Consider the following 26,453-nt stretch of genomic DNA (forward strand, 5'->3'; position numbering starts at 1 on the left):
CCACAGGAGCCTCTTAAAGGCTTGTTGATTTAAAATAATTTTGTTTCTGCTGGGTGGGGGGGAAAGACCACTGAAGTGAGTTCACATTTTAATTTTTTTTTAAGTATCTCCCTACGTCGAATTATTAATCAGCTTGAGGAGCTTTTCCCCCTTTTAAAATCCGTTGTTTTCTATAAATTTTCACTGCTGTCCGCAGTGTGCACTGCTTGCCGAGTGCTGGAGGTGCCTTCCAGCTGTAGAAGAGGGACGCTGCGCTTGTGGAGGGTCTTGAGATGGGGCATTGCTTGCAGGCCAATGTCTCCTACGCATTGTGCATGCCGCCGAGGGGAAGATGGCACCGGGGACAAGGGATGAAGAGGCAGCGGGCAAGGGCCACAGGCATCATTACGAAGTATGATGGAGAGGGCCAGGGAGATGGCCACAGAGGACAAGCAAGAGAGCTGCACACGAAGCCCCTCAGCAAGGGCCTCCCCCAAGGAGGAGAGTCAGGTTCGTTGACCCCATCCCCTCCAGCAGATAATGGGCGGGCAGCCCAGGAGGTAGCCTGCAGCGGAGCCAGATTCTGGGCAGCAGCCACACTCTGGAAGCCATCAGAGGCTTTGTGTCCTGTTGCCCAGTGTGCATGAGAGCATTTTGAGCTTCCAGAGCAGTGACCATCCTGTGCAAAGAAAGGTCAAGGAGAACTGAAGACACAGCTGCAAAACTTGTGTAAGAAGGCCAGGGATCAACTGCATCATAAGCATGGTGGTTTCGCATTAAATGGATAAAAGGAAAATGTCTCAGTGCAAACATCATCATCATAGGCAGTCCCTCGAAATCGAGGAAGACTTGCTTGCACTCTAAAAGTGAGTTCTCAGGTGACTGACTGTACAGTCCAATGTCGAAATTACAGTCACTGTCTCAGGTGGGGCAGACTGTGGTTGAAGGAAAGGGTGGGTGGGGAGCCTGGTTTGCCGCACGCTCCTTCCGCTGTCTGCGCTTGATTTCCGCATGCTCTTGGCGACGAGACTCGAGGTGCTCAGCGCCCTCCCGGATGCTCTTCCTCCACTTTAGGTGGTCTTGGGCCAGGGATTCCCAGGTGTCGCTGGGGATATTGCACTTTGTCAAGGAGGCTTTGAGGATGTCCTTGAAACGTTTCCTCAGCCCACCTGGGGCTCGCTTGCTGTTTCGGAGCTCCGAGTAGAGCGCTTGCTTTGGGAATCTTGTGTCAGGCATGCGGATGATGTGGCACACCCAACAGAGCTGGTTAGTGCTTCGATGCTGGGATTGTTGGCCTGAGCGAGAACACTGACGTTGGTGCGTCTATCCTCCCAGTGGATTTGTAGGATCTTGCGGAGGTAGCGCTGGTGGTAATTCTCCAGCGCTTTGAGATGTCTGTTGTATATAGTCCATGTCTCTGAGCCATATAGGATGGCGGGTATCACTACTGCCCTGTAGACCATAAGCTTGGTGCCAGATTTGAGATCATGGTTTCCAAATACTTTCTTCCTCAGACGACTGAAGGCTGTGCTGGCACACTGGAGGTGGTGTTGGATCTCGTCATCGATATCTGCTCTTGCGGAAAGAAGGCTTCCGAGGTATGGAAAATGGTCCATATTGTCCAAGGCTGCACCATGGATTTTGATGACCGGGGGGTAGTGCTGTGTGGTGGGGTCAGGTTGGTGGAGGACCTTTGTTTTACAGATATTTAGTGTAAGGCCCATGCTCTCGTACACCTCGGTGAAGGTGTTGACGATGGCTTGGAGTTCGGCCCCTGAGTGTGCACAGACGTAAGCGCTGTCTGCGTACTGTAGTTCGATGACAGAGGATGGGACGACCTTGGATCTAGCCTGGAGGTGATGAAGATTGAACAGGTTCCCATTGGTTCTATAGTTTAGTTCCATGCCCACGGGGAGCTTGTTGAGAGTGAGATGATGCATTGCAACAAGGAAGATCGAGAAGAGCGTTGGTGCGATGACGCAGCCCTGCTTGACCCCGGTCCGGACGTGGATTGGGTCTGTGGTGGATCCGTTGGTTAAGATCACAGCTTGCATGTCATCGTGGAGCAGGTGGAGGATGATGACAAACTTTTCGGGGCAGCCAAAACGAAGGAGGACGCTCCATAGTCCCTCACGGTTGACAGTATCAAAGGCCTTTGTGAGGTCAAAGAAAGCCATGTACAAGGGTTGATGCTGTTCCCTGCATTTCTCTTGTAGTTGTCGCGCGGTGAAGATCATGTCCGTTTTGCCCCTTAGTGGACGGAATCCGCATTGTGACTCTGGGAGGAGCTCTTCAGCCACAGGGAGAAGGCGATCGAGGAAGATTCTTGCGATGACTTTCCCAGTGGACAACAGCAGGGAGATTCCTCTGTAGTTACAGCAGTCGGACTTGTCCCCTTTTTTGGAGATGGTCACGATTATGGCATCTCTGAGATCACCTGGCATGCTCCCCTCCTTCTAGATAAGAGAGATGAGGTCATGCATTCATGTCAATAGTGCTTCACCGCCATACTTTAGTGCCTCAGCGGGGATTCCATCTGCTCCTGTTGCCTTGTTGTTCTTGAGCTGACAGATGGCCTTTTCTACCTCGTGCAGGGCTGGGGTTTTGCTGAGATGGTGGCGGGTAGCATGCTGCGGGATGGACAGAGTCTCGGTTAAGGAGATTTTCGAAGTGCTCCTTCCAGTGGACACTGACTGCCTTGGTGTACTTAATGAGTGTCTCTCCGTTCTTGGCCAGCAGTGGGGTGGGGCCTTGGGTGCTTGGGCCATAGGTGGTCTGGACTGCGCTGAAGAATCCTTGCACATCATGGTTGTCGGCCAGTTGCTGGATCTCCTGTGCTTTCTCCACCCAACATCTATTCTTTAGGTCGCGGGTTTTTAGTTGGACCTCGGCCTTCAGCCGCCTGTAGATTTGCATGCTGCTCCCGAATTGGGTTGCTGCTTTAAGTTCAGAAATGCCTTGTGCTTGCAGCTTATTAGCTCCTGGATCTCCTGGTCATTCTCTCAAACCAGTCTTGGTGTTTCCTGGTTGAGTGACCGAGCGTCTCTTCGCAGGCACTACTTATGGAGGCCTTGAAGGCAGACCAGGCACTGTGGGCACTCTGCGTCTCAGGGTCATCGAGGGTCGCCAGGTTGGCAGTGAAGCGCTGGCTGTGTAGGGCTTTCTTAACTGGGTCTTTGAGTGCCGCAGTGTTGATTTTGCTGCGGCATTGTTTCTGTTGCCGTCGCTGTTTTGGAGCTATGGTGATGTTAATGATGGAGCGGATTAGGCAGTGGTCCGTCTAGCAGTCGTCAGCTCTTGTCATGGAGCAGGTGATGCCCACAATCTTATGGTCCCTCGCTCAGACAATGATGTAGTCGAGCAGATGCCAGTGCTTGGAGTGAGGGTGTTGTCATGATGCCTTGTACTTGTCCCTCTGATGGAACAAGGTGTTGGTGATGACAAGATCATGTTTGAGGCATTTTGTCAGGAGCAGGGTACCGCTTGAGTTGTTTTTCCCTACCAAATACCACACCACTGAAAACAACCATTACTACTGGGAATTAAGACTCCGCTCCGTTTATGACCAAAAAAAGGGCAATTTGGATCTTATTATCACCGCAATCATATCGGCGGTAACGGTGGTGCGACCACCCCGTTTTGAGCGGAGGGCAATTTCGGCCCCCAGGATTCCCAACCCCTGCCCACTCCCCCCTTACAACAATGATTTTGTAATGGGCAGGCAGAAGCTTCCGTCCTGCAAGGCCAGTCTGGGTTCCAGCTTAGCTTCCAGCCAAAAACACAGTGTCAGTTTCTATATGTATGCTGACGACAACCAGCTCTACCTCATCACCACTTCTCTCGACCCCTCCATGGTCTCTAAGTTGTCAGACTGCTTGTCCGACATCCAGTACTTGATGAACAGAAATTTTCTCCAATTAATTTGGTCCCCGTCACAAACTGTGCTCCCTGTCCACCGACTCCATCCCTCTCCCTGGCATCTGTCTGAGGCTGAATCAGACTGTTCGCAACCTAGGTGTCATAGTTGAGCCTGAAATGAGCTTCTGGCCACATATCCACGACATAACTAAAACCGCCTATGTCCACCTCCGTAACACTGCCTGGCTCCGTTCCTGCCTCAGCTCATCTGTTGCTGAAACCCTCACCCATCCCTTTGTTACCTCTAGACTTGACTACTCCAATGCACTCCTGGCTGGCCATCCACATTCTACCCTATAAAATCCGGCAGCCCGTGTCCTAACTTGCACCAAGTCCCGCTCACCCATCACCCCTGTGCTTGCTGACCTACATTGGCTCCTGGTTAAGCAACGCCTCGATTTCAAAATTCTCATCCTTGTTTACAAATCCCTCCATGACCGCATCCCTCCCTATCTCTGTAATCTCCGTTAGCCTCACAACCCCCAGTGATATCTGCGCTCCTCAAATTCTGCCGTCTTGAGCGTCCCTGATTATAATCGCTCAACCATCGGTGGCCGTACCTTCAGCTGCCTGGGTCTGAGGCTCTGGTACTCCCTCCCTAAACCTCTCTACCTCTCTTTCCTCCTTTAAGATGCTCCTTAAAACCTATCTCTTTGACCAAGCTTTATTTCCTCTTATGTGACTCAGTGTCAAATGTATTTGTTTTGTCTTATCTTCTTCTTCTTAGGCTCTGGAGTGGAGGATGACTTACTTCCAGACTAAAATGAGTTCTAAGATGTCTGATGAGACCAATACAGGATCATCATCATAGGCAGTCCCTCGGAATCGAGGAAGACTTGCTTCCCCTCTTAAAATGAGTTTTTAGGTTGCTGAACAGTCCAATACGAGAACCACAGTCTCTGTCACAGGTGGGACAGATAGTCATTGAGGGAAGGGGTGGGTGGGACTGGTTTGTCGCACGCTCTTTCCGCTGCCTGCGCTTGATTTCTGCACGCTCTCGGCGATGAGACTCGAGGTGCTCAGCGCCCTCCCAGATGCACTTCCTCCACTTAGGGTGGTCTTTGGCCAGGGACTCCCAGGTGTCAGTGGGGATATTGCACTTTATCAGGGAGGCTTTGAGGGTGTCCTTGTAACATTTCCGCTGCCCACCTTTGTCACAGGTGGGGCAGATGGTGGTTGGAGGGATGGGTAGATGGGATGCTTGATTTTTCGTCTGCTCCTTTCGCCTTTTGTGCTTGGCTTTCGCGTGCTCCCAGTGAAAAGACTCGAAGTATTCGGTGCCTTCCCGGATGCTCTTCCTTCACTTTGAGAGGTCTTGGGCCAGGGATTCCAAGAGTTGGTGGGGATGTTACATTTCATCAAGGAGGCTTTGAGGGTGTCCTTGAAGCATTTTCTCTGCCCTCTTGGGGCTCGCCTGCCATGGCATAGCTCGGAGTAGCGTGTTTGTTTCGGGAGTCTAGCATTGGGCATGCGTACACCGGAACTGGTCAAGCGTGGTCAATGCTTCGATGCTGTGGATTTTAGCCTGAGAGAGAACACTGACGTTGGTGCACCTATCCTGCCAATGAATTTGCAGGATTTTGCGATTCTGGGAGGAGCTCTTCAGCCACTGGGAGATGATTGAGGAGGATTCTTGCAATGATTTTTCCCATGGCCTAACCCTGGAAGCCATGAAAGACGCCAAAGAGGAATTCTACTCCAGCCTTGAACAGCCCCTGTCCCGAATACCAACGGGCGACAAGCTAATTCTCCTTGGCGACTTTAATGCCAGAGTTGGAAAGGACACAGACATCTGGAGAGGGGTGAATGGCAGGGAAGGGGTAGGGAAAACCAACTCCATGGCATCCTCCTCTAGATGAAATGCTTAGAACATGGTCTTGCCATAACCAACACCTTGTTTCGTCAATGGGTTGGGACCTCGCTGTGAACCCTCCGTCATGCGCCTTTACCAAATGTTGGGTCTGTGAGTGCTGAGCAGACCTGACACTCAGCAACGGGGGAGGCAATTAAAATCACTAGTGGCTCGTTTACAGCCACTTAACAATGGTTTTTTCCCAGCTTTTTGAATTTGACAGTCGACCATTGGTTTCCCGCTGTGCCGAGACCTCGTCTGTGAAGTTGAGGCTGGAGGTCAGTGGCCATTGAATCAGTTGATGAGTTGACAGCTTCAAATGTCAAGTCGAAGCTCCCAGCTAATTGAGAAATTATCCCTTAACCACTAGCTTCTCTAAACTGCATTTTCACTACAGATTCAGAATGCTGCAAGTCTTTACACAAGTCTCCTTCCACTCTGACCTCATTACCTCCCCCACCATTGACATCTGTCATCTCTACTTCATCTGCCATATCTTCCATCAGCGTGGGTGCCCTTGAAACTCTGTCTCCTTGGTCCTCAGAATCCCTCCACAATCAGCCCCAACACCAGCACATCAGCAGCACCAACAACAACACCAATATTCTCTGCAATCACCTGATGCTGCACAGGGCACAGGGTATCAGCACCTCACCACATTGCTGCCCAGGGGACCATGGATGGCCTCACCATGGCCAGATTTATTTCACTTGATGCTGTTCACCCTGGCTGTCACATGATGCGCCAGGTTGGCACTACCCCACATCAACACCATAAGTCATGCCTACAATGCCTAAGCCATTCCTTTCACACTCATCATCATTGAGGGGGGTACCATTATGTCTCACCATTCACTGCAATTCACTAAACCACTTTCAAAGGTGCACATAAATCTCTCCAAGAACGCAAAGTGTTGAAAATAAAGGTTTCAATGTTTGATACCACATTAACAGAAACTTTACATGAACATTGCATAACAACACCCAAGTTACTATCCCTATGTGTTGTTAGTTGGTATGATTGCACTAGGATGAGGGTGAGTGTGAGGGATGGCTAGTGAGATGAGGATGTGATAACGTAGGTAGAGAAGATGAGTGGAGGCGCAAAGTAGATTGGTGTAAGGATGTACAGGAGTATGGTAGGGAAGGCAGAATGATGGAGATGTGATGAGAGGCACAGCAGGATGAGGTTGAGTGTGGATTTGTACTAACATTTTGTGATCTACTGAGATCATTGAAATATTTGCGGCACTGCAGCCAGGTCCTCCTGACCGCATCCCTGCTTGTGCCCTCCTGTGCAATGTGCAACCAGACTGTGTTGATCTCCTAGGGAGATCTCTTCTGGTCTCTTCTGGCCATGGGAAGGAAATAAAAGAAATAAAGACTTGCATTTATATTGCACTTTTCACGACCACTGGACATCTCAAAGCACTTTACAGCCAATGAAGTACTTTTGGAATGTAGTCACTTGTGTAATGTAGGAAATGCAGCAGCCAGTTTGCACACAACAAACTCCCACAAACAGCAATGTGATGATGACCAGATAATCTGTTTTAGTGATGTTGATTGAGGGATAAATATTGGCCCCAGGACAAAGTGGAGAAGAGCATCCGGAAGGGCGCTGAGCACCTCGAGTCTCATCGCCGAGAGCATGCAGAAACCAAGCGCAAGAGCATGCGACAAACCTACCCTTTCCCTCAACCACTGTCTGCCCCAACTGTTACAGAGACTGTAATTTCCACATTGGACTGTACAGCCACCTGAAAACACACTTTTAGAGTGGAAGCTTAGTCTTCCTCAATTATGAGGGACTGCCTATGATGATGATAATGATGATGACATACCTGACCACAATAAACACATCTGAGGGGTAATTTTTTGACTTTGCACTGCCGATGGGGAGTTCTACCTGCCAGAGGTATATAACAGAAATTGAGTTGGGTGCTGTAGTGTATGAAATGATAAAATGAACTCCGTACTGTGAGCCAGTGACTAGGTGTAATCTGGTCAGTCTTTAATGGCTTCCAGAAGTGACGATACAAAGGTGAAGTTCAGGTTGTATACCAGGCCCAGCACGAGTGTACCTATGACCCTAGGACCTCTGACAGTAGTGCTTCCTGTTAGTGGGCAGACCTTATGTACATACATTACATCATTCCCTTCTCAGTTCTTGGCACAAGTTCATATTACAAGTTCAGTCAGCCTGGAGCCCTTCGCTCCTTTGTTGACCGTCTCAGTACAATCCCAGTGCTTCCCGAGTCTTTCATGACTTGGGGCTGGGCGTTGACCACAGTGGGTTCTTCCGGTGGCTGGACGTGAGTTGGTTGGTCATCTAAGCTCGCGGTGTCTTCTTCCAACTGTTCCGGTTCGTCAGTGTGTCTTAACTTGATTTGATCAATATGTTTCCTGCACATTTGCCTATTCTTGAGCTTAACCATATACACCCGGTTACCCTCCTTCTCCATAACATTGCCCGGGAGCCACTTGGGCCCTTGACCATGGTTAAGTACATACACTGGGTCATTTACAGATATGTCGCGTGACACTGCGGTGCGGTCATGATACCACTGCTGGCGTTGACGTTGGGTTTCGACATGATTGTTAAGGTCAGGGTGGGCTAGAGAGAGCCTGGTTTTGAGGCCTCTCTTCATCAATAGTTCTACAGGCGGGACCCCGATGTGTGGCCTTGTCCTGTAACTGAACAGTATGCGTGACAGGCATATCTGCAAGGAACCATGAGTTACGCGTTTCAGGCTCTGCTTGATGGTTTGAACTGCCTGCTCCGCTTGACCATTGGACACGGGTTTGAACGGGGCTGACCTCACGTGTTTTATGCCATTGCGTTTCATGAACTCTTGAAATCCAGGCTCGTGAAACATGGTCTGTTGTCACTGACAACGATGTCTGGCAGACCATGTGTGGCAAACATGGCTCTCAGATTCTCAATGGTGACAGTGGAAGTGCTGGATGACTTGATCATGCATTCTATCCATTTGGAGTATGCATCCACCACCACAAAAAACATTTTACCAAGGAAGGGGCCCACAAAGTCGATATGGATTCTAGACCACGGTTTGGCTGGCCATGATCACAGACTGAGCGGAGCTTCCTTTGGGGCATTGCTTGTCTGCATGCAAGTGCTGCACTGATGCATGCATGACTCTAAGTCCGAGTCAATGCCAGGTCACCAAACATGGGACCTGGCGATGGCCTTCATCGTGACAATACCGGGATGCGTACTATGTAACTCCCGTACAAATCTCGCCCTGCCTTTCTTGGGCATTACAACATGATTGCCCCACAGTAAACAGTTGGACTGGATGGAAAGCTCATCTTTGCGACGACTGGACGGTTTGGTTTCATCACCCATTTCCTTAGGGATAGTCGACCAGTCCCCATTAAGAACAGAACTTTTTACAATGGATAGGGTCGTATCCTGGCTGGTACAGGTCTTAACTTGTTGAGCAGTGACAGGCGACCTTTCACTCTCAAAGGCATCCATGCCCATGAGTAGCTCTGCGGCCATTGGCATTTCCACCTCCGGTGTGGACAATGTTAACCGGCTCAATGCATCAGTGTAGTTGTCGGTGCCTGGTCTATGGTGAATGACATAATCATAGGCAGATAATGTCAGTGCCCACCTCTGGATGTGGGACGACGCATGGGTATTGATACCTTTATGTTCCGAGAACAACGATATAAGCAGCTTGTGATCGGTTTCCAGCTCGAAGCGAAGCTCATACAGGTACTGGTGCATTTTTTTTACCCCATAAACACATGCTGAAGCCTCCTTCTCTACCATGCGGTAGGCTCTTTCTGCCTTGGACAGGCTTCGAGATGCATATGCAACTGTTTGTAGTTTGCCTGATTCATTGGCTTGCTGGAGTATGCAGCAAACTCATAGGACGACGCATCACAGGTCAAAACTAGATGCTTGCATGGGTCCTACAGTACCAGTAGCTTATGGGAACACAACAGATTTCTAGCCTTCTCAAAGGCTCTGTCTTGAAGTTCACCCCACACCCAGTTGTCTCCTTTCCTGAGCAGCTTGTGCAAATCCTTTAATATTGTGCTCAATTTGGATAAGTAGTTACTGAAGTAGTTGAGAAGACCCAGGAACGAATGCAGCTCAGTCACATTCTGGGGCCTGGGCGCATTTTTGATGGCCTCTGTTTTCGCGTCTGTAGGACTGATTCCATCTGCAGCAATTTTTCGCCCAAGGAATTTGACCTCTGGTGCCATAAAAAAGCACTTTGAATGTTTCAGCCTGAGTCCCAATTTGTCCAGACGATGCAGAACCTCTTCCAGATTGTGCAGGTGCTCGGCGGTGTCACGACCTGTGACTAGGATGTCGTCTTGGAATGCCACGGTCCTGGGGACAGATTTCAATAGGCTCTCCATGTTTCTCTGAAATATGGCCACCGCTGAGCGAATGCCAAAAGGGCACCTGTTATAAATAAACAGTCCTTTGTGCGTGTTGATGCACGTAAGTATCTTTGATGATTCAACCAGTTCCTGTGTCATGTAGGCCGACGTTAGGTCCAATTTGGTGAACGATTTTCCCCGGCTAGCATTGCAAACAGGTCATCAGTTTTCGGTAGCGGGTACTGATCTTGTTTCGAAACTCGGTTGATCGTGACCTTGTAGTCTCCACAAATCCTAACCGTGCCGTCGCTCTTTAACACCTGAACAATGGGGCTGGCCCATTCATTAAATTCAACCGGTGAGATGACCCCCCTCGCATTGTAGCCTGTCCAATTCGAGACCTTTTCTCTCAACATGTGCAGGACTGCCCTGGCTTTGTGATGGATGGGCCTTGCGTCTGGGCCTAGGTGAATCTGCACCTTGGCTCCCTTGAAGCTGCCAATTCCCGGTTCAAACAGTGAGGGAAATTTGCTCAGCACTTGAGCACGCAAATCATCATTCACTGATGATAAAGCTTTGATATCGTACCATTTCCATTTTATTTTCTTGAGCCAACTCCTGCCGAATAAAAATGGCCCGTTGCCCGGGATAATCCATAATGGTAGATCATGAACCACTCCCTCGTATGACACTCTTACTGCTGCACTACCAATCACTAGTAAGAGTTCTTTGGTGTAGGTACGCAACTTCGCATTTATCGGACTCAGCTTGGGTCTCTCAGCTTTTCGAAAGTCCTCTGGCTCATTATCAATTGACTCAAACCCGTGTCTAATTCCATGGATACCGGCACGCCGTTCAATTTTACCTCCATCATTATCAGTTGGCTCTTTGTTAGTAATTTTACCTCTATCATTATCGGTTGGCTCTTTGTTAGGAATGCACGTACGCTATACACTTCCTCCTCGGAGCTCTCAAATGCCTTGAGCTGCATCGCCAGATCCACACTGAATTGATCATCATACACGTGGTGTGTCGCAGCTTGCTTGCTCTGCTATGGACACGTCCGCTGAAGATGCCCCGTCTTCGCACACCCTCTGCATACATACTGCCTGAAGCGGCACTGATGGGGTCGGTGATTGCCCCTGCAATGCCAACATGTTGAGCTCAGATTTGCACCCGATGGCGGGCTTTGTGTGGCTCCCGTTCTCCCATAAACAGTTGAGCAGGCCTCGATGGCGAACTTTGAGCGGCTCCCGTTCTCGCATACGCAGTCAAGTAGGCCGTAGATGGTGAACTTTGAGCAGCTCTCGGTCTTGCAGACGCAGTTGAGTAGGCCCTGCCATATGCAGCTCTGCTGGCCGTCGATACAATTTTGTACACAGTACTTGCCGTGGAGTTCCTGTTTTGTCGCGATATGTGCTTCGTGCTTTTCTGCGTGGACATGCAAGCCTGGGCGATGGTGATGACCTTGCTGAGGTCTGGCGTCTCCGCAGCCAGCAGCTTATTTAAGATTGCCTCGTGGTTGACCCTGATCACAAAAAAGTCACGCAGCATGTCTTCCAACACAAGCCCAAATTTGCAAGGCCCTGCAAGACGTCTCAGGTCGGCAACAAATGTCGCTACATCCTGGCCTTCTGGACGAATGTACGTATAGAAGCGATATCTGGATATGAGGATTCCTTCCGTTGTTTTAAGGTGTTCCCGAACTAGAGCACACAGTTGTTTGTAATCCTTTTCTGCAGGAAGAATGGGTGAGAGCAGATTCTTGATGAGTGCATAGATCGTGGGGCCACAGACGGTGAGAAGAACTGCCCTGTGCTTCTCTGCATCCTTTTCTTTGTTTAAGTCATTTGCCATGAAATACTGGTCAAGACGATCCGTGAAATCTCCCGAATCCTCTCCCTCATTGAATCTCTCGAGAACTCAAACAGTACTTGATCGTGCTGTGCTCACCATACTTTTGCGTGGGTTCGTATTTGCCATGTTGCCAGTTGTAGTGTATGAAATGATACAATGAACTCCGTACTGTGAGCCAGTGACTAGATGTAATCTGGTCAGTCTTTATTGGCTTCCAGAAGTGAAGATACAAAGGTGAAGTTCAGGTTATATACCAGGCCCAGCACGAGTGTATCTATGACCCTAGGACCTCTGACGGTAATGCCCCCTGTTGGTGTGCAGACCTTATGTACATACATTACAGGTGCTAAGTATTATTTTCCAACCGTTCTGATCAGAAATCCATGCATAGTGCATGCAAAGTCACAACTTACCTGAATGAGCACCAATTTTACAGGATTGGCAAAATCTGTGCTGTCCCAGTGGGACATCATGAGAACTTCATTTCCAGGTCTTGACGTAGTATCCAGCCCTGTTACCATACTCATGTTGAAATGATGGCAGGAGTATGCCAGAAGGGCCACAGAGTTTCAGACCCAGTGTTTGTGGGAAAATAATGAGGTGGCACAGTACTCAACCCCATTAGATGGAGGTGGCACAGTACTCAACCCCATTAGATGGAGGTGGCACAGTACTCAACCCCATAAGATGGATGTACCCCTGCATGAGATTGATGCAAGCAGGGTTGTCTAATGTAGCACTTAAGGAAAGTAGAGCACCTGTGTGTGTTTCCCCCTCATGAAATCATACAGCGCTATAGGAAACCCCAAAAGAATTCTCACCCTCACCACTTTGTTTGGTGCTATTGGAAGAGCACTGAATTGGCTAGGATAGATTGGCGAATGATACTTAAGGGGTTGACTGTGGATGGGCAATGGCAGACATTTAGAGACCGCATGGATGAACTACAACAATTGTACATTCCTGTCTGGCGTAAAAATAAAAAAGGGAAGGTGGCTCAACCGTGGCTATCAAGGGAAATCAGGGATAGTATTAAAGCCAAGGAAGTGGCATACAAATTGGCCAGAAATAGCAGCGAACCCGGGGACTGGGAGAAATTTAGAACTCAGCAGAGGAGGACAAAGGGTTTGATTAGGGCAGGGAAAATGGAGTACGAGAAGAAGCTTGCAGGGAACATTAAGGCGGATTGCAAAAGTTTCTATAGATATGTAAAGAGAAAAAGGTTAGTAAAGACAAACGTAGGTCCCCTGCAGTCAGAATCAGGGGAAGTCATAACGGGGAACAAAGAAATGGCGGACCAATTGAACAAGTACTTTGGTTCGGTATTCACTAAGGAGGACACAAACAACCTTCCGGATATAAAAGGGGTCAGAGGGTCTAGTAAGGAGGAGGAACTGAGGGAAATCTTTATTAGTCAGGAAATTGTGTTGGGGAAATTGATGGGATTGAAGGCCGATAAATCCCCAGGGCCTGATGGACTGCATCCCAGAATACTTAAGGAGGTGGCCTTGGAAATAGCGGATGCATTGACAGTCATTTTCCAACATTCCATTGACTCTGGATCAGTTCCTATGGAGTGGAGGGTAGCCAATGTAACCCCACTTTTTAAAAAAGGAGGGAGAGAGAAAACAGTGAATTATAGACCGGTCGGCCTGACCTCAGTGGGGTGTGCTGGGTGTGCAGGTCATACATCAATGGTGGGCATCACTTTGGTGACAGTTAAAATTTAAGTTGATTGAAGTTAAGTGTGATTATACCCTTTGATGTTAATGATGCAACTATCTGAGCCGACATGCTACAAGGTTTTGTTAAATAAAAAACATTTAAACCAAATATTTGCCTGAAATCATCAGTATTTCTATACAAACCAATGCTTTCCCCCACCCCCCACTTCTCCTCCCCACCTCTACCCCTTCCCCTTCCCCTCCTGACTTTAAGCCGCCTGGCCGAGGAGCTCCTCAGGCATAGATTCATTTTGGGGGGAGGGGGTTGGTAACAGTCGAAATGCTGCTTGGACCGATACGGGAGAGGATGGTCCCGAGGTGGGAACATGCTCCGAGGCAGAAGCAAGATGTTGCTGCTGGCTCTTTTGTGTGGTTGGAAATGGGGGTGCCGCACCTTGGGGTGCAGTGCTGTGCTCCGGGACCATTGGGAGCCCTTTTCCACCAGTGTTCCTGGCTACTAGGTCCAGGGCCTCCTCCATCCCTTCCATGTTATATCTTATTTGTTGGACAAAAACTCAGTTCTTGGTGCTTAGTAGGCCTTTTGCTGCTGGTGATTCTCTGTCGTGCCTCCCGCAACAGCCAAACAAGCACACACCACAGCCACACACACTTTCAGTGCCCCTGAACTCCCTCTCTCTCTGTCTCTTCTTCTGCGCATGTCATGATGACCCTTGACCTTCTGAATCGTGGGAATCGAGCGTTGCCATGCCATTGTAGGAGGTTTTACGATGACCTTTGAGCCCCCACAGCTTATGCTTGGCCTGTGGGAACTTTCTGAGCAGTTTCGAAGTGTTCCTAACCCCTGGTTCTGGACACTGGACTTATCACAGAAGTAATAAAGCAAAAGGCAGACAAGTGTGTGTTGGAATGAGTCTAAGGTGTTTATTAGAAAATTGAAGGCACCAAAACTTTATTTGAGACAAGTGAAAACTACCAAACTTAAATGCAACGTAACAATCACGGTCAGGCAGAGCTAGAAGGGAGGAAGAAGAACACAAAAAATTACAGTGTATCTGTCTAAACCAAAAAAAAAACCCTCCTAACACCCAAACCTTACTGTCTAGGTCTACACTTTTAAGGTCAGAATTATACTTGCCAATGCAGCTTTAGATGTTGTTTTCAGAGATAGTAGGCTTTGTTTCCCAGCGACGGGAGAGTTGTTTTATTGCCGTTGGAGACCCCGGTTGATTCAACCACTCGTAGAGGGCGGGTGGTCAGCTCGATCGTCGCTGGTTGGCCCCTGGTAATATGGTGGCAGGTTCTTCTGTTGGTTTCGATGGGCCCACTTGGGTTTTAATCCCAAGCTGGACCTTGGTGGAGTTCGGGGCCTGGTTGCGGCTGACCAAGCTGAGTGTCGCGCTCCCGGTTGTGGATTTGACTTGGCCCCCTTTGGTTGGAGCAAGGTTGCTTGTTGATCCTTTGCTGGTCTGCAAAATGCTGGAGACACTGCGAACACTTGGGCACGAACATGAACACTGACACGAACATACTCTTGCTGGAGAAGGTGGAGCCTAGATATAGGGCTCTGACCTGGTTGGTTTTCAAAAAAGCCCTTTGTTCGGGCTTGTTCAGTTTCAAAAGATGCACCCTTTGAGATGTGATCAAACTCCGACCTGGGCCATTAACGGTAGATGATGGCCTGATTTAGTTTGACGAGGAGTTAACTGCCAGTCCATTGTACTAGGCCATCCTGCCACCTGTCAATCTCGGGCCCAGGCCCGAGTTTCTTTGTTGGAATTAATCGTTGTCAGGTTATGACTCAGGAGAGGTGAGATGAGTGACAGGTAAAGAATGGGTTTGCTGACTTTGCAGGTTCTCCAACCCACATTACTCACACAGCAAAACCCACCGTGCATCATCTCAGCAGTATGTGTTCTTTTACTCTGTCCCTCCTGTTCAGGCTTTTTGCAGTCTTTCTCAGCAAAATCCACAGAATATACTATAAGTCCATAAAGTCCTCCAAATCTTTCACAAGAATCTCCAGACAGTTGAGCACAAAGGTTCTCCAGGACCAAGTCTCAAGGTCCCAAATGTTAGTCCAGGTTTCCACACAAGGTGTACACACACATGCTGTTTTCGGGGCTCCAGGCTTCAGATCCTTAACAGGGGTTTTAAACTGGCACAGTCCGAGACCAAGATGGATTCCCCAAACCAGGGAATTTTGGTCAATCCTTACACCGTTGCTAAGGACGGCCACACTTTACAGCAGAAGGTCAAAAAAATGTAACGCTACTGCCCATTTGATATCGCTCGCTCTAATGCCCATTTTCAAAAATGTTTTGAGAATGGGCGAGAAGCTGAAGATCTGAAAACCCTTTTTTAATACCCAAGCCGGAAATAACGCCCATTTTTGGGTGATAAGCACAAAAGTGGAGGTCCTAGCCCTTAGTCTCCACTTTTGAAAATGGGTGTAACCGCAAGCGATATAAAATGGGCGTTAAATTTTTTTGACCTTCTGCCATAAAGTGTGGCCTACCTTAGCAACGGCATGGCAATGCTCAATTCCCGTGACATGTACAAAAGAGGAGACAGAGAGAGAGGGAGCTCAGAGGGACTGAAGGCATGTCTGGGTGTGGTGTGGCTGCTTTGAAACAAAATATTTGCCTGAATTTGGCCTATAATGGAGAGAGAGGAGGAGGCATCACAGCACGCTGTGGAGACTGATGCTGGTGAAAGCAGTGAGGTGGGAGAGGAACACATTGGAGGGCGCAAAGGAGCCAGGAGGTTCTTGGACGAGGCAAATGCCTCCCTCCTGCAGGAGGTCGAGTCACGCTGGGGTGATTTGACACAGGGAAGGCGTGGGAAGCCCAACCCAAAGGCATACCAGAAGATATGGGCCGGGATAGCCGAGGTGGTCTCATCGGCGACCAATGAGGTGCTTGAGAGCAATCAATGCCGCAAACGATGGAATGACCTTGTGGGATCCGCAAGAGTAAGTATTACATTGATTTACATGTACTTATGTATTTATATAATTTGATTTGTAACAGTCATGAGTGACTATCATCAGATGTGAGGTCTTTCACTTTTACTGGGAATGTTTTACTCAAAGCCTGTGGTTACGGTGTACGTCTTTAGGTAAAGAATGATAATTTTCATAATAATCATGATTATATCTGTCGGTTATGTATCAGTGTCTGTGACAGTACCTAGCAATGATATCACGCAATAATCTCATGCCATGTCATCCTGTCACCTTTTACAGAAGAAGCTATAGACGATGAGGTCTGTGCAGAGGCAAATGGGTGGGGGGGTCACCAGTCCCCAGCGACATCACTGAGATGGAGGAGCGGATGCTCACACCCGTGGGGAAGCACTCTAGACAGCCACGGACCCATCTACAGACCCTGAAGTGATGCCATGTGAGTAAAGCTTACACCATTGTGTGATATAAGGTCAATAGATGCTACACCCACTCATATCCAAACAATCATATATGATAGATGATTTCTAAAATTATCATAGAAATAATGATGGCCTAATGAAAATCATTGGAATGCAAATGTGTTGATGGTCATGAAATGTGATGTCTGCAATGATTTTGAGAGTGGTGGTGCTTTTGTGGTACATATGCTGTGTGGAGCACTGGACTCACCTTGTGACCCTAGCACCCCCTTCTCCTCTAATATCCTCATTTGTGTTTTACAGCTCAGCCAGCAGCGCGTCCCAAGGCAAGACCACAGAGACCAGAAGGTGGGGGCGCGGGGCCAGACTCGCCTGACGATCCAACATCTGGTGCTGAGGGGCTCCGATTCTCGCCTGTCAATCCACTGAGTCTGTTCTCCATGGATGAGAGCGCGGACTTCGAGGAACCTGTATCGCCACGCTCCAAAAGCCATTCCACCCCAAGACCATCTAGTGGTCCTCCGGTCATTCCTGCCTCCACTCTGGAGGTACCGGCCCCAAGCATCTCGCCACAGGACACCCCATTTATCCCCAGGACGGCGCCAAACCCACGGAGGTCCCGTGGACACGGCAAATCTGTTCCACGAGTGCCACATGACATCGGAGAGATGGTACAGTTGTCCAGGAGGACTGTAGACATTGGTGACCAGCTCATCGAAGTAATGGGAGGCTTATCCCGAAAGCTGACCACCATGACTGAGTACATTCCGCGGATGGTGGAGGCCCTGGATGCGATAGCCAGGAACACTGCTGCCACAGGCCTCCCAGTGGTCCCCGAGCCTGGCATTCCACCCCTAGGTTCCGCACCACCACTGCGAATGACAGATGAGAGCAAGGACCAAGATCCTGCTTCTGCATCAGAGAATGTTGCCCCCTCGGCACCCCCCGCTCCCATACCCATGCAACCACCGCCTCTGCCTTCATCCCCACCAATGAGGCACCGCCTGAGGAGCTCCTCGGCCAGGCACCGTGGAACGAGGAGGGGAAGGGGTAGAGGTGGAGAGAAGAAAGAGAGGGGGGAAGGAAAGTGAGGTGCATGTCCGCAGGTGATGGCTGTGTTATATCTCCATCTGGGTGTTTGCAATTTGTTGCAATGTGTGGGGGCTGGGGACCACGCTCCTGCTTTGCCTTTGTATTTTGTGTTGCTGGACATGTTGAACATGTGATTTATGTCAATGGTCAAAAAAGTGGGGTGTGGGCGGGGATTGAGTGTTATTGCCTGTGATACTTATGATTTCAGACCAATGTTGGGATAAAATTTTTGTTATCAAACATAATCTTGTTGCGCATTGTCTCAGATAACTGCACTGTTACACACTGGTGATTCCTTAACATGAAAGGGTTAAATACAACTTAACATCAATCAACCTAAACTTTAACTGGCACTAGCGTGATGGGCACCATTGATGTCTGAGCTGCACACACATAGCAGTGTGTCAGCGTTGTCACTCACATCAGTGCTCTTTCAGGCAAATCGGTGAGATATCAGCTCCTCACTTAAGAGTGGGATTTTTAAAATGCCAACCATACCGCTGGCGTTCGTTCAGAACAGTTCCACTTTTTGTGGGCGTTTTTTTGGGCGAGTGATATTATGGGCGATATGTGTGCAAGGTGATGAAATTGACGCTGGGTGATCTCATTTCCGCTAGTTTCAGTAAATATGCTCTTTACAACAAAAAACAGTGGGCGGCGTTAATATTGAATCTCGGCATCAGTTCCGTGCGGAAAGTAACACTGGGTGATATTATGAGCATTGATTGCACCCATTCTGATGATACCGCCCAAAAAAAGTGGGCAGGCGGTAATATTTTTTCCCGCCGTTAAGCACATGGGGAAAGTAACGTTCAGTGATAAGTTTCCTAAAAATGCCCAGCAGTTTCCATTTTGTGGCTAAATGGGTGATATCTGGCCGTTATACGTCATTTCAGCGGTAAAAGGGCGTTAAGTGGGCATTAAGAATGCAAAAAAAGTGGAGATTCTAGCCCCGTAAGTTACAACTTAATACATCTATCCAGAACAACAATACACGCAGTGCTGCATCTAATTATTTCTTATTCTGTGGTTTTTATCTCTGACACTCTACCCAGAATCCATTCCACGTGTTGATCACTCTGTGTGTGAAGAAGATCTACTTGCTATCAGTTGTACAGTTATCTTTTACTAGTTTTGAACCTGTGTCTCCTTGACCTACTCCCGCTGCTAATTTAAAGTAATATTCCAAACGGACACTTGTGGCTCTTCTCTGCAGTATTTGAATGTTTCCCTATTTCTCAGTGCCCATAACTCCATAAAGCAGTCAAGGTATGGCCGCAACCGTCCCTGATTTGTATTCTACTGTTATGTATGCATCATTCAACAATCTATTGGCTTTGATCTTTGCTGATCGGCATTGTTTGGACACGTTTAGAATCGAGTCGACGAAGTCTCTTTCATGCTTATTTCAACTATTTCAACAGCATTCATGGAGTACGTATGTTGCCCATTTTTTTCTTAGAAAAGAAAGACCTGCATTTATATAATGACTTTCATATCCTCAGTATGAAAGCTTTACAGCCAATGAACTTCTGAAGTGTAGTCACTGTTGTAATATAGCAATGTAATTTGAAATCCTATGTGCAATATATTACACTGGTCAACATTACATTTTATCTGCAATCGCTGAGGCATGGTTGTGCCATTTCACTCCTTTCAGTCTGGTAAACCTCCATCCCTGGGGCTTAACAGAAACATAGAAACATAGAAAATAGGTGCAGGAGTAGGCCATTCGGCCCTTCGAGCCTGCGCCACCATTCAATAAGATCATGGCTGATCATGCACCTGAGTACCCCGTTCCAGCTTTCTCTCCATACCCATTGATCCCTTTAGCCGTAAGGGCCATATCTAACTCCCTCTTGAATATATCCAATGAACTGGCATCAACAACTCTCTGCAGTCGAGAATTCCGCAGGTTAACAACTCTCTGAGTGAAGAAGTTTCTCCTTATCTCGGTCCTACATGGCTTACCCCTTATCCTTAGACTGTGTCCCCTGGTTCTGGACTTCCCCAACATCAGGAACATTCTTCCTGCATCTAACCTGTCCAGTCCTGTCTGAATTTTATATGTTTCTATGAGATCCCCTCTCATCCTTCTAAACTCCAGTGAATACAGGCCCAGTCGATCCAGTCTCTCCTCATATGTCAGTCCTGCCATCCCGGGAATCAGTCTGGTGAACCTTTGCTGCACCCCCTCACTAGCAAGAACGTCCTTCCTCAGATTAGGAGACCAAAACTGAACATAATATTCCAGGTGAGGCCTCACCAAGGCCCTGTACAACTGCAGTAAGACCTCCCTGCTCCTATACTCAAATCCCCTAGCTATGAAGGCCTACATGCCATTTGCCTTCTTCACCGCCTGCTGTACCTGCATGCCAACCTTCAATGAGTGATGTACCATGACACCCAGGTCTCATTGCACCTCCCCTTTTCCTAATCTGCCGCCATTCAGATAATATTCTGCATTTGTGTTTTTGCTCCCAAAGTGGATAACCTCACATTTATCCACATTATACTGCATTAGCCATGCATTTGCCCACTCACCTAACTTGTCCAAGTCACCCTGCAGCCTCTTAGCATCCTCCTCACAGCTCACACCATCACCCAGCTTAGTGTCATCTGCAAACTTGGAGATATTACACTCAATTCCTTCATCAAAATCATTAATGTATATTGTAAAGAGCTGGGGTCCCAGCACTGAACCCTGCGGCACCCCACTAGTCACTGCCTGCCATTCTGAAAAGGACCCGTTTATCCTGACTCTCTGCTTCCTGTCTGCCAACCAGTTCTCTATCCACGTCAGTACATTACCCCCAATACCTTATGCTTTAATTTTGTGTGGGACTTTGTCAAAAGCCTTTTGAAAGTCCAAATACACCACATCCACTGGTGCTCCCACTAATGTAGTTTACGACCACTAGGATTGAAACGGGGGTGGGAGGAGGGGTGGGGGAGTGCGGGGGGTGGGGGTGGTGTTGGGGGAAGGAGGGGGTAAATTTAAACTTTATGGTGACTCTACTCTTACCAGGTCAGGTTTCAATTCACAAAGATAATGAATGGTCATCCCCAGCATGAAAACCCATTTTGCAGGTCATGTCTGAATGGTTAATTCATTTTTTAGGGACTGGAATATATTTTAATTATATGAATGGATGATTAAGACCAGAATTAAAGGGGGACGAAATTGCCCCTTTCCTTAAGGCATGTTCCCATCGCAAATCAGCAGCCACGCTGCAGAGTGGAGTGGCCGCCGACTTTTTGTGGAATGGCCAGTGATAGCCTTCCGAGGTTTCCCGGCGGTTCCCCGATCCCTCCTCCCCCCCACACCGCTCCGCTGCTGCGATCCATCTTAAGTGCATCATCATCATGCGCACCGCCGATCTATCCCCCCACACCACTCCCGACAGTGACACTCTGCTCTGAAAATCTTCGGCCTGCCCAGCACTGCCAAAACAAGCTTTTTCCCAGTGGTCCAGTGAGGCTGTGGCCTTCTGCAGCGGCGGTGTGACTTCCCTTAAAGGAGAGGACCTACTGCTGCTGCCGCCATGTTTTTTTTGTCGGCTGACTGCCATGTTGACCCGACACTTATGCGCCCGGGTTCGGTCGGGCTGCCAACAGGTAGCCTGGCACTCCCCTCTTAGGTGCCAGGCTGCTGGCCTGGCCGAAATCCTCCCTGGCGATCCAGTGGACCAAAATTTTAAAATCGCGAAGGCTCTCCTCTTTAAGTGAAGGGAGAGCCATGGTGACGCGGCGCCATAGTGATGTCGTCACGGCGGTCACTCTGCATCCCCCCAAATTTCGCCCCTCGGGTGTTGCCATTGCCGCGCATCCGCCCCTCTAGTGTAGTTACCGTCCCCATTGAGAGCGACTTCCAGATCCAAGTAAAAAAAAAACAAAGAGGGGAATTTTGCTCAAGAGGTGACCTCAACCACCACGCTGGTGAAAACACACAAAACGGGGTGGGAAGGTCCCGTTTCGGGTTGGGGACAATTTCGGCCCCAAGGGCTTTTTAAAAAAAAAAATTAAGTCCTCAGCTTTAGTTGGGATATAGTAATAGAAAATAGTTCAAAAACGAAAATATTGAATTCAAATCCTCCCTTAGTCCTTCTGCCCCCACAACAGCAGACAATTGTGGCTACAAATTCATCTTGGGCGGTGGCGCAAAGCAGGTGATATCGGATTGGCCGCTCGTTAGATGCAGCATGTTGTATTCAGTTCCAAAGGCCAATCCGATGCTGCCCGTTTTTCCGCCATCGCCTGAGACGAATTTCTAGGCCATGTTCTCTCTCTGTTTCACGAGCTGCATTAAACTACCTTTCAACTTTAATGACAACTTTTCCCCTAATCTTTATATTTGATTATATATATATTTGAATGTTATGTAATTTTATAAAGCAATTATTTGTTTCTGTTTCTCTATTTGAGATGCTTAGGGGATTTTCAAGTGACTTAATGTGGTGAGTGATATTGGGTTGTAATTAAGCTCTTTGTAGCTCAAAAAGGTTCAGCTTGTAACCTACAAAATTATTCCAGTTGCCATAGGGGCCATTTTAATTTTTTAACCTCTAGTAATTATTAAAATACCATGTTTATCACATACAAATGAGTCAATTTCCTCTTAGAACCTGTGGCAAGGGTATGTGCTACACTTATTAGCCATAATGTTAATTTATAATATTACTGGAAACTTTTCTGAAGAGTAATTTCAGCAAGTGTAGTCTTGCAGCAGAATTTTGGAATAGCTTTTACTGTATTAGCAATATTTGAGTGCAAAAGCAAAATACTGCGGATGCTGGAAATTTGAAATAAAAATAGAAAATACTTGAAAAACTCAGCAGGTCAGGCAGCATCTGTGGAGAGAGAAACAGAGTAAACGTTTCAGGTCGATAACCTTTCATCAGAAAATTTAAGTGCATTATATAATCATAAGCTTACCAAAAACAGTAATATTTATAATTATAGCACAATATTGACAGATGCAATGAATAAAAAAGGCATATAATCAAGCAGACTGGCACATGACAGCAATGGTTATACCAATACTGATAATGGGCCCAATTCACAAATTTTTTGAATAACTGCTATAATGTATTTTCCTCCAGTTGATGTCTGTGAAATTATGAAGAAAGTGAGCTATTCACATGCAAGTTTTCAGATATTGGGGTAGACTTTCACTTTCGGCCATGGCAGAATGGGCAGTAACGGGTCAGCCGGATACTGAAGTCAATCAGGTGAGGTTTGTAATGGTGACCAATTCTCTAGTGCCCATTTTCTGCCACTGCTCAAAGTGAAAATCTGCCCCATTATCTTAGGCTGTGCAAATCTATTAGAATGCCATTGGTTGAAAGGTGTATCGCATCCCAAGATTTTTATCAGGTCCTATGATCCTGAAAAATCCCACATAATGGAAACATTTTTGACTTGCGGGATGACATTATTTTATAAAGTGGCAGTCCAGATGCCCAATAAAGTGTGATGTCCCTCCACTGTTACAAGGTGCATATTCTACAAATACATTTTCAAAAGTCCTGAGCCCCGCAGGTCGAGGTAACTTTTTTATTTACAATTCTTGTTATTATTACTTGGTGATCTCCTGGAGGTTATTGATTCCTCCCCAGTTATCTGGTATGAAGTGTTTGGCGATTTTCAATGGGAGTTTAATGAGGATATTTGATCCTTGGAGGTGAGGGTGAATTTTTTTTCCCATGTTGGTCCAATGGGGAACATCCAAAGGAAAGGTATATGGGGAACTGGCAGGGAAGTGACACTGAGTCCATGATCAGATCAGCCATGATCTTATTAAACAGGGGAGCAGGTCCGAGGGGCCAAATGGCCTACTCCTGCTCCTATTTCTTATGTTCTTATATCAATTATATTCCTGATAGAGTTGTCGGTCTAATTGGTTGAATCCACATGACAGAAAAGTGATTAGCTATCTCTTTTCCCTGTTGCATAGTGGAAGGAGATGTACCTGTATTCCCTGATGGCCAGCTGTGTCACAGCCAGCATCAGACTTCTTTTCTCTGGCTTCATGAATACTTCAATTTTGGGATCTGAAGAAACTTGAAATCATATCCATAGTACCATTATCTCCACATTTCTGTATTCCAAAACCATTTCTCCAACATATTACTTAAGCAGATGAAGATTACTGCATAGAGACGAATGTCAGGAATTAGTAAAAGCTTGGATAACAGTTTATATGTAGATATATATATATTTGTAGTTTGTTATAAATGAGTTTATATCAGGTTACAGGTATGTACATATGTTAATTTCACTAATTTTTGTAATAACTTTTTAACTATTGGACTTTTTTTCTGTCTACAGGTTAGTGATGGAGCTGAGTGTATTTTCATCCCCAAAAAACTGTTCCTGGGTGAGGCACCGGCCAAGTCTAGGCAAGCTGCATTGGAGCTAGTGAACACATACCCAACTGAACTAATCATTAGACAGAACTTTGCCAGGCAACAGGAATGGAGCTTGTACAAGGCTAGACTCATCAGACAACTGCTTGGTGACAGGGCAAAGCGGAGGGCTGTTGCTGTGAAGCCAGGAAAGACAACTTTCTAATTTCTTTTTAGTTAGGAGTGCAATTACTATGTGGAAACTAGGGTATTACTAAAATAGTTGGTAATTCAAGCTTGAGCTAACATTTTAACTACTTAATATAATTGGCCTAGAAATTGCACAATGTAGTGCCCATTTTTCAGGCCTTCAAATGGTGGGCAGGAAGCATGTGCATACTTCAGGCCTATTGAGTAAAGGCAAACAAGCAGCGTCCTTTACCCACCCCTACAGCAGGCATTAGGCCCTCTGCATATCAAATAGGCACTCCCAAATTTTGAGGCCAATTTCTTGCATTAATCACTATAATTTATTTTCCATGATGTATACATAGCCTCATGTTGTTTTATGCATAGTAACTCTTAAAATAATTAAACAGTTAAAACTATTTTTGAAAATTGTTTCACAGTTTTTGTTTTACTTGTTTCTCACCATTTCTGGCTTTCTGCTATCATTTCTGTCAGCTTCATATATCTAATTGCAATGAACCTACTGGTAGTGTATTGTGTGCTGCACAAAGTGTTCAAAAACAAAATAAGCACTGCTAACACAAGGCCAAAATCAGCACGACTTCAAAAATTGGGGCTGATATAGTCAATAGACTGATTTCATATTCAGAATTGCAAATCAAGGAGAAAGACATCAAGGCATAATGGAGCAATCTGCAGATAAGGGAGAAAATAAATTGATCCATATTAAAGGTGGACAGTGAGAACTAGTGGAAGGTTACATCTCTCTGAGGAAGGAACTACTGAGAGAGGTGGCAATGATAATACCTCTACAAGACCAATCATAATAAGTCAATCACCAGTTCTACATACCTCTTCATCTTTCAGCCTGCAGCATGTCCAAGCAAGAGTTCACTGGCCAATATGTGTATCGAACTAGAATGCAGGAACAGGGTAGAGTAGATTTCTGGGGCCAGTGTTGTTCAGTAGCAGAGCACACCAGAACTGTACTCCATAGCAACAATACTCTCAGCGTGAACTCGTTCTGTCGCATGCATGTGGGGGCACTCTATTGGAGCAAGGAGGAAATCACAGGCACTGTCTGAATCTTAAAGTCAGCCGCAGCATTAAAAGGGTGGGTAACATGGAAGCCCCAAGGAAGAGCCAGAAGAATGCTGAATTTTGCAAGTAACGAGAACAGGATTTTTAAAACCATTTGTGCCTGCCAGAAATTGCGATTTGCGTGTTGATGAGCTTCAAGTTTATGTAAAGGTGCCAAATGTGCTGTTGTGCCATGGTTGGCATGGGAGCAACATCCCAAGCAAGGGTTCTGGTGCCTTGTAGTCTGGCTTGGAGGGAGTTTGTAAAAGGACAACATCATGGTGCCAAGCACTAGGTGAAGGAACAAGGAAAACAAGTGAGGGTACAAAGAATGATAGTACGGGAATAGTCGTCATCATCATAGGCAGTCCCTTAAAATCGAGGAAGACTTGCTTCCACTTCAAAAGTGAGTTCTCAGGTGACTGTACAGTCCAATACAGGAATTATAATCTCTGTCGCAGGTGGGACAGTTGTTAGAGGAAAGGGTGGGTGGGGAGTCTGGTTTGCCGCACGCTCCTTCCGCTGCCTGCGCTTGTGTTCTGCATGCTGTTGGCGACGAGACTTGAGGTGCTCAGCGCCCTCCCAGGTGCTCTTCCTCCACTTAAGATGATCTTTGGCCAGGGATTCCCAGGTGTCGGTGGGGATGTTGCACTTTATCAGGGAGGCTTTGAGTGTGTCCTTGAAATGTTTCCTCTGCCCACTTGGG

The 26,453-nt window shown here is 47.2% G+C and overlaps 1 protein-coding gene across 1 annotated transcript in view; it reads left to right on the forward strand.

Moving 5' to 3' along the window:
* LOC139228968 (cyclic nucleotide-binding domain-containing protein 2-like) overlaps positions 1-25,049 on the forward strand; it is a 326,735-nt gene extending 301,686 nt beyond the window's left edge. The window contains exon 19 of the mRNA XM_070860580.1: positions 24,462-25,049. Within this exon, the coding sequence (XP_070716681.1) occupies positions 24,462-24,704 (243 nt within the window). The 3' untranslated portion in view covers positions 24,705-25,049. The remainder of the gene's footprint in view (positions 1-24,461) is intronic.
* The last annotated feature ends 1,404 nt before the right edge of the window (positions 25,050-26,453 follow it).

The sequence above is a fragment of the Pristiophorus japonicus genome, chromosome 2, assembly GCF_044704955.1.
Source record: "Pristiophorus japonicus isolate sPriJap1 chromosome 2, sPriJap1.hap1, whole genome shotgun sequence".
NCBI classification, from domain to species: Eukaryota; Metazoa; Chordata; class Chondrichthyes; family Pristiophoridae; genus Pristiophorus; species Pristiophorus japonicus.